We start from the raw sequence: 12,724 nt of genomic DNA on the forward strand, positions 1-12,724 counted from the left end.
TTCTTACAGACCAGATCAGCCAAACAGCATTGACAAGCGCGACCTGCCAGAGGGAAAGGACTTGCGAACTGAACTTGTGTGAGAAGGCGTGTTGTAAGAGGGTCTGTAGAGAAGAATCAAGTACAAGTCTTCTACCAAATAAAGCCGATATGCGGAACCAGATTTGGGAAGCAAAGGGGCAATGAACAAGCAAATGGCCACTCGTCTCATAAGCCATTAAACAGACCGGACAACGAGATATTAGAGGCAAACCTCTAGCACGGAGCGCATCATGAGTTGGTAAAGCGCCCCAGTATGCATGCCAGCAAACCATGGAGTGCGACGGCTGAATAAAAAGTTTCCAAATTGACTGAAAAACCAAAGGCAAAGTCGAAGGAGCACGTAGCCAGTGATAGAATAACTTTACCGTGAAGAGGCCATTGCTCGCAGGTCTCCAAAAACATAAATCATATTCAGAGCCATTTCCATGCATATTCCAGATGCACTGGTGCAATGGACTAGCGAGCATTGGAAGATCCCCAGTTGCCATTTTCATAAAAATCTAAGATTTTATCTGTGAGCTTCAAACGGTCTGACATAGAAATCCCAAGTTGTTCAGCCAGGGGTGGAAAAATCCATTCCGAATTCCAAAATGACAACTCAGAAGATGATCCAAATGACCAAAAACAATTCTCCCGTAACTTGAGATAGACGGCCTTGACAGACCACCAAACAGACGATCGCTGCAACCGAAACTTTGGCAAACCAGCCGTATTTAGAAAGCGCATTCTTAACAAATTAAAGCATAAAGAATTAGAGGAAAGAAAGCCCCACGCCAATTTACCACTCATAGCCAAGTTAAGGGTCGAGAGGTGTTTAATACCCAACCCTCCTTCCTTTAAGGACTTTAAGCAAACCTTCCAGGGAATAGTAACAAGCTTTTTTTTGACAAAACTGAACCCGTCCAAATGAAATTCCTCATGTGTCTATTGAGTTTATTTAGCAAACTCATAGGCCATTTGTAAACCATAAAGGTGTGGATTAGAGAGCTAGTGATAACTGAATTAACAAGTGTCAGCCTACCAGCCATAGAGAGAGACGTCCCCGCCCAGCGCGAGAAAGAGAGAATAATTCTATCCGCAGTCGCCGCAAGGTATTTAGCTCTTGGGATCCCTTGAAAAAGAGGAACGCCCAAGTAATTAAACGAGAGAGATCCAATTTTGATTCCAATTAGACCCGCCAATCTGTTCCGACGTCTGAGTAAGATCGAATCCCCGAAGAAAATCTCAGACTTTTGCCAATTCACTAATTGTCCAGATAGAGAGCCATATAAATCAAAAATATCCATGAGAGCATGTATGTTCGAGATGCTTGCCCTACAGAAAACTAAAATATCATCTGCATAAAACAAGTGCGAAGGCATTACAGAAGAAGTAGAATAACCCATCGGAGACAGCGACCCACGCAGGGTATGAGCATTGATAAAACGACTAAGGAAATCCTCCACTAAACCAAATAGAAGAGGAGAAAGATGATCTCCTTGTCTTACTCCTCGAAAGCAAGAGAAATACCCAGCAGATCCATTAGCAGTGAGAATCGAGATATGAGCCGAAGAGAGTATCGCATGAATCCAATCAATGAATTGAGAGGAAAAACCAAACGACTTAAGAACTTCAAGCAGAAATTGCCAGTTTAACGTATCAAAGGCTTTCCTAATGTCCACCTTTAGGCACATGTTACCACCAAAACATTTTTTATTCAAGAGATTGACACCTTCAGAAGCGATTGAAATGCACTAATGGATTTGGCGCCCTTTTATGAATCCAAATTGATTCTCTGTAACAATTCGGCTAGCAATAATGGCGAGCCTATCAGCTAAGATCTTTGAGATGATTTTGAATGTGAAATTGCTTATAACAATCGGCCTATACTGTTCAATTGTTGATGCACCAGGGACTTTGGGGATGAGTGCCATCAAGCTGGAATTCAGCCCACCCAAGATTTTCCCATGCTGAAAGAACCACTGAACCATTTTACACACGTCACTACCCACAATGCTCCAATAGGACTGAAAGAAATGATCGGTGAAGCCGTCAGGGCCAGGAGAGCTAGAAGGATCCATGGAAAAAATCGTATGACGGATGCAATCCTCATCAGGGCAGACGGTTAGAGAAGTGTTCTCAAAATCCGTCACAACCCGAGGAACCATATCAGAAACCAGAGACAAATCCACCGGATTCCCACCTGTGCTGTCGAACAGGTTATCATAGTAAGAGATAATATGATTAGAAATAATATTTGGGTCAGTGTGAGAAACCCCATCAATTGTTAAGGCAGAAATTCCCATATACGATTTTCGCATCGCAGAGACACGTTGAAAGTAGCTTGTATTACGGTCACCCTCAGTAAGCCACCGCACCCGGCTTTTTTCTTTCAAATATGTTTCTTGTTGAAGCAAGTGAAGGTCTAACTTTTCATGAGTGGCCAACTCACGTTCCTAAAGATTCAATGACCATCCAGCGGATTGAATAGTCTGCTGAATATCCGCAAGGGAGTTGCGCGCCTCATCAATATTAGTATTGAAGTTACCAAAAATATTAATATTCTAATTTCTCAAAATAGTCCTCAGACCACGTAACTTATGACACAACAAAGGAGCCGGCAGAAGAGCAAGGGCAGGGCCATCCCAATCATTTTTTTTATTATCCCATAAAGCTCAGGATTACTAACCCACATTTTTTGAAATCTGAACCGAGAAATCCTACCAGAAGTAGTCGAAAATTTGAACAGAAGGGGGTGGTGGTCCGAATGATGACGCGTCAGCCCCACACAGCATGAATTCCAAGTTTCCGCAAAATCAGCCGAAACTAAAGCCCTGTCAAGCCAAGAATTGACACGTGCCTCACCAGTTCTCCCATTACACCAAGTGAAGAAACAACCAGTAGAGGGAATATCCAGCCAATCCCCATCATCCATAAAATTCCTGAAGTCACGACAAGGTCTCGTAGCCAGAGGCCGTCCCGTTTTCTCATGAGCCCCAACGATTGCATTGAAGTCCCCAATTAACAACCATCTACCTCGTAAATTCAATTTGAGAGCATTTAGAGTCAAAAAGAGGTCAACACGTCTGTTTGCCCAAATACTGCCATACATAATTCCATAATAATGCTTAATGCCATGCACATCCTGTTGCAAAACCACAAACTGTTCATGCTGAAGAATTACAGAGATTGCATCAGTCATAGCAATCCTTTGAAGAATCCAAAGAGTTGGCTTATCACGCAGATTAACACAGATCAGTCTCATGCCAATGTTGGCCCAAAACGAAGGACGGATTGCCTCAAAATCACCCATTGGTTCTGCTAAACAAAGAAGATCAGGTTTATGTTGCCTACATAAATCAGAAAGGTACCTCTGAGTGTTATGGTTGAGGAGCCCCCTACAGTTCCAGAACAGAACTGTCATTCAAAACGAATAGGGGGTTTGATGGCCTGTTTATTTTTATACACGTTTTCTAGTTTTTATTATGGTCTCTTGACACATGCACACCTCGTGTGAATCCTGAATGGACTTGAAAAGTCTAGAAAATTCATTTTTCAATGTATTGAAATTTAATTAACAAATAAACTTGTCAACTCTCAGTCGATTACTTGGTCTAAAAAACTTTAATATCATGTGAATAAACCATTTGACTCCAAATTCTAATATGATAGATTAGTCCCCATAATAATTTTTATTGATAAGGCCAAATTTGCCCCTAATCTTATTTTATTTTTTTTGAAAAAAAAAATAAGATTAGGGGCAAATTTGACCTTATCAATACAAATTTTCCCCTAATCTTATTAAGAAGTTAAATTTTACTGTGATAATACAAATCAACTCAAATAAAAATAACTTTCTAATAATCTTACGAGCAAAATTAATAAGTAGTACCTTGCAAATATATGAAGCAACAAAATCTAATTTTGAGTAAATTATACTCATAGCCACTGAATTTTACCTATTTTAATATTATGGTCATTGAACTTCAATTCTTAACAGTATAACTACTGAATCTCACACTTTTTAATACCGATAACCACTCAACTTTAACTAACTCCTCAAAATTACCGTTAACGATCTCAAAAATGATAATATTCAAGAATTAAAGTTGTTCAGAATGACATTTACCATGAAACTACATTTTTTATTTTCCAAAATTACATTTTTGGAGCTTTATCTCTCTAAAAATTCACGCGTTCTCTCCTAACCAAACAACACCTAAATGACCTCAAAACGAAAATTTTCAATAATTAAAGTTTCTTAGAATATCATTAACTCTTCGAATTTTTTATTTTGAGGCCGTCAACGGTTGTTTTGAGGCGTTGAGTAGCCACCGGCGTTAAAAAAGATGTAAAATTCAGTAGCTATACTGTTAAGAATTGAAATTCAATGATCACAATGTTAAAATTGATAAAGTTCAGTGGTCATTGGTGTAATTTACCCATCTAATTTTGGGTAAATTAATAAATAGTACCTTGAAATATCTTTTAAATCCTTTTGTAGTGTAGCTTGGACAATGTTGAAGTTAACCTTGGCCAAATCAATAAGACATGTGCTTATGTTTTTGCTTCTTGGTAATTGTCAATTTGCCATGCCACGTCAAACCATTCTGACCTCCAATGAGATGGGAGCTCCAAAGAATGAAGCACGTGCTTTGAAACTTTGGAATATTCCATAGACTTTAAAATTCTTGTTGAGAAAATCTCAGCATCTTCTAACACAGATTCACCTTCTTTAGCTAGATGCGAAGCTTGAAGAAGCTCGATTATACTTACAATGTCCAAACGAAAAAAGAATTATCAATAGAAATTCTATCACCAAACATGTAATTTTAGTTGATACTTTCATTTTATTTGAATTTGTCATGAATTTGACATCAATGATGCAATATGTGATGAAAATTTGATATTAAGTTTTAGGTTATATTTGTTTAAGGAAAAATATTATGCAGAAAATATTTTTTATTTAGTTAGTAATAAAATAAGTGAACGGAAAATATATTAGACAGTAGAAAAAATGTAAAGAAAGGTAGGAAAAGGTTTTCACCTTTCTAAAAAAGGTAAAATATTTTTGTAACTCTTTTCTTCAGTCCTATCATGATTCTCTCGACTGCTTCTTTTATTCCTCATTGACCCAATTATAACCTATATAAACAACTTCGGTAAAAACACGAAAAATAAATAAATGTAAAATATGAAAACGAAAAAAACATGTAAAACATCCAAACTAGTACAACGCGAAAATGGAAAAAACGTGAAAACAACAAAAAAATGCGAAAACCGTAGAACCGAAAACGTAAAAAATATAAAGACGGTAAAAATATAAAAAATGTGAAAAAGTAAAAAAAAAGGTAAAAATGTGAACAGAAAAGTTGAAAACCCGAAAACGAAAAAAAAAACGTGCAAAAAACGTAAAAAAACCAAGAAAAAACTGTAAGAATGGAAAAGGTGAAACAAAAAAAATTGTGAACATGCAAAAATCAGTAAATTGTAAAAAATGAATAAATGTGTAAAATGAAAAAAAAAATGGAAAATGGAAAAAAGGTGAAAACGTGAAAAACAAGGAAAAGAAAAAAGAAAGTGAAAACATGTGAAAAATATAAAAACAAGAAAATGCGAAAAACAGTAAAAATGGAAACATGATAAACATAAAAAAATATAAAAAATGAAAAAAAAAAAATTGAAAATGATAAAAATGAGAAAAAAGTACAAACCTAAAAAAGAGTAAAAATGGAAAAATGTGAAAACATAAAAAAACATGGGAAACAGAAAAATGAACAAAATAGGAAAATAACTAAAAACGTGAAAAAAATGACACATAGAAAAACAATGAAAACAAAAATGATGTGAAAATTGTGAAAAAAAGTGAGAAACATAAAAAATTCCATAAAAATGTAAAAAAAAAAGAAAGAAGTAAAAACGTGAAAAACTTGAAACAGAGAGAAAAATGTGACAACTATAAACTAAAAAATGAGATAAACGAGGGTAAGACGTGAAATTTTTAAAAAACATGAGGAAGTGAAATACAAAAAAAACATGAAAAACTTGAAAACTGTAAGAACACTTAGATCATGAAAAAGGTAAAAACCGAAAAAATGTGAAAAAACTAAAATACAATGGCAAACAAAAAAAATAAACAAAAAAAAATGAAAAAAAGAAAAACTAGAATAAAAGTTAAAAAAAAAAAATTGCGCACAATGCGCTTACATTAAAGAATAAAGAAAAATCCCCACCAGATCCGAATGTGATTCGAACCCATGACGTCCCTAGTCATAGGTAAACTCTCAACCACTAGGCTAAAAGCTTTGCCCTTTTCACATTTTTTTGGGTTTTAAGTTTTTCCATTTTTTTTTATCGTTTTTCATGTTTTGCTGCTTTTCCTCTTTCCTCTTTTTATCATTTTTTCTATTTTTCATGTTTTATTACTTTCGACTTTTTTTTATTGATTTTTTTCCCTTTTTTTACATTTTTCTACTTTTATTTTTTTTTTTGTTTTGATTGATTTTTTTTTGGCTTTTTTTTTTCATTTTTCATGTTTTTTCGATTTTTCTTTTTCTTTTCGCTTATTATAATATATACATTTTGTTTGAAAATAAAAATTATAACAAATATAACATTATATATTTTAAGTTAGTGTTAGAAAAATATTTTTCTATAACATTAATAAATACTGTAATATATTTTTCGATGTCGTAGCTAAACATTAGAAAATATTTTATTTTTCAACAAAAAATATTTCCATTACTTAATCTTTTTTGAGACATAATATTTTCCTAACAATACTCCTCATATTCACTCCTTATTTATTATTTTATTATTAAAATTATTAATTATTGTTATATTTACCAATAGTGAGAGGAGAGAGACTCCACCAAGGGTATTCGAACCTAGCGCCTCCTGCGCCGCCTTAGTTCTAGCCTCTCGCTGCAACGGCGCCGGTCGCCGCAATGGCCTCCTCGGAATCGGACTTCTTGATGCACATCTATTCTGTCGTGAGTCTTTCAACAAGCACATACACCCGCCGTTAACACCGTCTACTTCAGATTGCATCTCCCACCTTTGTTGGTCCCTTGTTTAGTTGCAAGTATAGTTCCAAGGGGGGGGGTTAGGAACTATTTAAACTTTTTAAAATTTAGGCAGACTTCTTTTTCTAAAGAAAAAGGTTTGAACAGCAGCGCTGGGTAAACAGTAAGATACTGGCTTAGTCAACAGGTGACTAGGTTAGTTTCTTAGCTTGAGTCAGGAGATAGCACTTAGAGTCTATTCCTGAGCTCAGACGTTCAACGCGCACAACTCAACTTGACCTCTTCACTTGGTCAGTTTTGATTATTTAAATCAAGCAATATAAATAAGGAGTTAAGGTAAGAAATACTTCACTCAGCAGATTTATCCAGGTTCGGCTTCTTCTAAGCCTACGTCCTGTCCCCGGAACACTTCCGAGATTTCAAATCCTCTACTGAGCTCTTTAAAGGTAGAGCCTCAAACCTTTTACAATATCAGCAATTGAGTATGACAAGAGTACCATCCTCTATACTTCTACTCAATCCTAATCTCTCCGCTGAGTACTTAAAACCGAGTACTCAGCCTCTCATTTCTATCTCTAGAAATGATAAGTGTTTTGTCGTAATACAGAGATGTGCTAAGACACTTTAGACGATTTTACAATCACTCTAGACTTTTACACAGATGAGAAAATTGTAGTGTAAGAAATTTGCTTTTGCTTCTTGCTTGCAGAACTTGTAGAGATTTGGTCAGCGTAATGGCTTGATCAAGTTATGTATATTGTGAAGCTTGTGATGGCACTATTTATAGAGATGTCTGGGCGTCGGTCATTTCGAATTTCGAAATAACCGTTGGAGGGAAACGGCTATATGTCGTTGTCATCCTGACTTGCTCAGAGCTCTCGGCCAATCACAATCGTGTATCTTCTGTCCTCGGTCAGCTCAGTAGATGGTCTCTCCTTTTATGGTAAAGTCAACTGGACAGCATACTGTGTCGTCTGAACTTTGACAAAAGAGGAAACACTTTGTCTGGAAGTTTTCCTTTGCTAGCTACTGTCTTGTACGCTTTGTCGAGACTACTCAGCAGCTTCGACTTTAAGTTGTTCCCGAAGGTCTTCTAGATCCTTCCGTCTGCTGAGTTGCGTTTTGTATCAAAACGACAACGTCTTGACATACGTGGGCCGAGTGTACTGAGTTGTTTGACTTGGGCCTTGGCTTCCGTATTGGGCTTGGGCCTTCTAATACTTATAACATTTATAACTCAACATTGAACAAACACATTAGTAGAATAAATCAAAGCATTTAAACTTAGTGTGTTTAGAATATGTATTTTAATTTATACTTAAACAATTTTGTCAAATCAAAATTATGTGGAAAGGTGTTTCAACAAACTCCCCCATTTTGATGTTGGCAAAACTATTCAGCAAGGAACTCAGTATGAGCTCCCCCATGATAGTTGACCTAATATAATTTAGCAAACTCCCCCGTAAGGGTTGAGTTACTGACTTAGTTTTACTTAAAACATTTAAGGGTTTAAATGAGTAAGTCTAAGGTCAGTTTTTAGATATAGGTCAGCTATATCACATATTCTATTTACTCAGTGTTAAGCGGAAGTTTTAGACATATAGAGCGCGCTGAGTAATTTGTTGTTCAATGAGTTCTTATCAGAATGTTTCACAAGTACATAGGTTAATGTCAAACATGTTATCAGCATATCATTTAGTCAATAAATATTATAAGTGTTAAACATAGCTGATATAAATGAAGATACATAATAACTCAGTACTTAATAGCATATATCATAACTCAGTATTTGAATAAGAAAAGTAAGTATGATATATATTGAAAGAAATCAGCAATTACACAGGAAGGAAAATAAACTAACAAATAGATATAGCCTAAGTTATGCTAGCCTATCTATTTCATTTTCTTGCCCTGTGACTGACTTTGCTCGTACTGACGTCGCTCATGCTGAGCTCTAGCAGCTTGCGCTTTCTCCCCCGTTTTGTCAACTTCAGGGAGCTTGAACGCATCGGTTAAGACAGCGCGAGTCAGTTCTTGTGAAAGCTCTTTTAGCTTGTCGGCACTATCATTGACGCCATCAAAAATGGCAACTCCATCAGCTGATACTTCTACTGGTACTTGAAGATCAGCAGCACTGAGCATATTGATGCTGAAAGCTTGAGCTTTGGCTTGCCAGATGAGAGCTTCAGAGAGGCCAGCAAAAACTTGGTGGAATGTCTTCAAGAGAGCTGAGTCATAATGATGACGCTGGAGATTATTATGACGGATGTGGTTGAAAGATTGATGTGCGAGAGACAGCAACTCATTCTGCTTCAACGCGTCAGTATCCATCTCTTGCTTGTTGAGGTTAAGTAGCCGGATGGCCTCACCGATTTGCTCGACGGAGCACTGACTATTGGATACCATTTGCTCATTTGTCTTAAGTTGCTCAGTATGAAGCTGAGCGAAAAGCATCTTGAGTTCTGAGGAAGTGGCATAGTCAGTGTTCACAACAGACAACTTCTGAACTTGCTGATGGAGAGAGTTCAGGTGTTGAATTGTTGACAGCTGTATCTCTGCCAACTTGGCAAGTGAATCCTGCTTAGCTTGCTGGGCTTGGAATGACAAGACTATATTCAGCAGATCCTTGAGTCCCTTGACTCCGTTGAGAAGTAGAGTGACCTGGGAGAGCTGAGTTGTCTCAGGAATTGAAGATCCAGCAGCAGGCGAAACGGAATGTTGAAGATCGTGGATGAGTGCTTGTACTGAGTCAATGAGCTTTTTGCCGGACTCAGTGGCATCCCGATGTATATCAGTATGACCAGAAAAAAGTGGAGTGAAGGGAGTGCCCTGGTCAGTGACTGGATGACTTGGCTCAATCTGCACTTGAATTGGAGGAATTGTTGATTGATCAGCAGAGAGGGTTGTTGTAGAAGTAATAACCCGAACACTGTCTGTGTTGACGGCGGAAGGATGGGGAGTCAGCACCATGCTTGAGGAGACAGCATGAGCAGTGGTCGGTTCAACCTGACCAGTTGACGTGGTTGAAGTGTTATGGTCGGTATGTTCCTGTTGAGAAGAAACAGAGGCTTGTTTTTCCAACGGCGCGGAGGAAGTTGAAGTGGATTGCCGCTTGAAGAATGTCAGTTTGACAGTAGAAGGATCCTTTGTTGTCTTGGAGAGGACAAGTTCAGGAATAGATGGTGATTGCACAGGAGGTTCACTGACAATCTTCTCACTGGCCTTAACCAGCTTTCGCCTTCTACTTGGTGGAGTGAGAGTATGAGCAGCTTCTTCTGAGTGAGCAGGAGAGGGTTCCTTGTGCTCAGTATGGGTCTGGTCAACTGGCTCAACTTGCTCAACTCCAGCAGCTAACTCAGTGTCATCCTGCACATCTCTACAAGCTAACCCAGTGTTAGCATCCTCAGCTTCAATTTCGCTGGCATATTCCTCAGATTCCTCAGCGTCATCCTGATCGCTGGTTTCACCTTCTTCTTCAGCAGTGCTATCTCCATCAAGTTCTTCCTCAACTTGGGAGATGAAGTGGTCATCTAATTGGACCTCATGCTCCTCAGACTCAGCACCTGTACCTTGACACTGGGTGAAGTGAGAATCACCCGGTACAATGAAGTCTGTCGGCATGGCTTCTAGAGGTTCCAGTGTTGAAGGCTTCTGCTTCTTCTGAGGTAGCTCAGCAGCTTCCTCAGTGCCAGGCTCATCCTGCCTGTTTCTTTTCTCAGCTGACTTACCAGCTGACCTTTGCCTCTTTGCTGGAGACTCAACGTTTGGTGAAGGAGTCTCAGCAGATTTTCTCTTGCGAGAAGCTGGGGCCTTAGTTCTTCGCCCTTTCTTTGGCTCAGCAACAGCTTCGTCAGCTTGGTCAGTTTGCTCAGCAGTAACAGCTTTTCCCTTCTTCAAGGGTTGTCCAAATTTAAGTGCCCTCAGCGAGCCAGCTGTGATTTCTGTGCCTCTGAAGGATTCCTCACCTTCGAGATCGATCTTGTGGTCGATGAGGATCCTGGTAATGATTGACCCTAACCTCAGTGTACCCGTGCTGCGTAAGAACCCAGCAACGAGGAAGACATGCATGTTTATGGGGGTGTATGTCAGCATGTGCCATATGAAGCACTGTTCAAAGTTGGTTGCTGACGTAGTGCAGTTGATTTTTGGGTAAATGAAGTAACTCAGCAGGTAGTGAGCCATCTTCTGGTGCTGACCCATTGAAGATGCTGAGACCTCTCCTGAGTAGCCCTCAGGTTTGTAGAAGGTATGGTCGTAGTTTGTCTTGTCCTGATCTCCTGACTTCCTTAGCCTTACTCCCTCAGTTTTGAGCTGGAGGAAATTTCCTATGTAGAGAGGATTGACGAAGATGGTTCTCCCTTTTACCTCGGTGCATAGGTAGTCAGCATTGTCATTTGCGACCTTAAGATTGTGGTAGAACTCCTTCACAAGGTCAGGATAGGTTTTGTCTCTGACGTAAAACAGTCCAGTCCATTCATTTTTGGAAATCCATTCGGCAAATGGCTGTTCATTTTGCACGAAATGCTCAGAGACCCATGTGGAGGGCTCAACCTTCCATTCGCGGACATTTTTGAAGACCTTGGAATAGGTCCTGATCTTAACAGCTTTCCCTTGGCCAGAAGTTTGGCCAGTTTTACCCTTGCTCGGTGTAGAAGGGTTTCGTGAAGGTTCATCGGAGCTGGACTTTTGGTGGCCGGCACCGGAGACATTGCAGGAAATCTTAGTCATAGTTCGAAGATGGGAAAGGTTTTAGAAGGATTTAAGAGAGAGAGAGAGTATTCTTTGCCTTAGAATTGATTAAGCGTAAAGAGTAAAAGATGGGGAAATACCCATAATTTATAGACGAAATGAACGGTGTGGATCTTAATCGAATCCATGTGTCAGTTTTGCCTTGGGATCATGTACCGACAATGATCCTGGCATTTATGACACATTACGGCGAATATGTCATCCTAAGCTATACGCGTGCTTTGCATTTATGCTAACGGATTAATCACTCAGTATTTAGAATGTCAAGCGTTTGATATTCTGAGTGGTCAGTGCATTATTTAAGGATGATTTTAAGTTCAAGTTCTAAACTAATTTACTCAGTGTGCAAGTTTACTCAGTATTGTATATTCAGTCAGTTTCAATGAGATACTCAGCAAACAAAAAAAATCATTCAGCATGTAATTCACTCAGCATTCATATTCATTTAGCACATGAATTTACTGAAGAGGATTAAACATACCAATTGCTTCTCTCAGTATGCTGAACTGCTCATGGGCCAGTGGCTTCGTGAAGATATCAGCAAGCTATTCGTCCGTTGGGACAAAGGTCAGCTTGATCTCACCCTTGAGTACATGGTCTCTAATGAAGTGATGTCTGATGCTGACATGCTTAATTCTGCTGTGTTGAATTGGGTTCTTGGAAAGATCAATTGCGCTTTTGTTGTCATATTTGACTTCAATTGTTTTCGTTTGAACACCATAGTCTTCAAGCTGTTGCTTGATCCATAGGACTTGAGCAACGCAATGACCAGCAGCAATGTACTCAGCTTCAGTGGTGGACAAGGCTACTGACGCCTGCTTTTTGCTGAACCAGGAAACAAGACAGCTTCCTAAGAAGTGGCATCCTCCAGAGGTGCTTTTTCGTTCCAGCTTATCTCGTCCATAGTCAACGTCAGTGTATCCAATGAGT

General features: G+C 38.6%; 1 protein-coding gene across 1 annotated transcript in view; it reads right to left on the reverse strand.

Moving 5' to 3' along the window:
- Positions 1-529, reverse strand: part of LOC136233778 (alpha-farnesene synthase-like) — a 41,404-nt gene extending 40,875 nt beyond the window's left edge. The window contains exons 1-3 of the mRNA XM_066023469.1: positions 407-529; positions 253-325; positions 12-103 (exon numbers count right to left, since the gene is read on the reverse strand). Coding sequence (XP_065879541.1) covers positions 12-103; positions 253-325; positions 407-529 — 288 coding nt within the window. The remainder of the gene's footprint in view (positions 1-11; positions 104-252; positions 326-406) is intronic.
- Between the last annotated feature and the right edge of the window lie 12,195 nt (positions 530-12,724).

This window comes from Euphorbia lathyris, chromosome 6, assembly GCF_963576675.1.
Source record: "Euphorbia lathyris chromosome 6, ddEupLath1.1, whole genome shotgun sequence".
Taxonomy (NCBI): domain Eukaryota; kingdom Viridiplantae; phylum Streptophyta; class Magnoliopsida; order Malpighiales; family Euphorbiaceae; genus Euphorbia; species Euphorbia lathyris.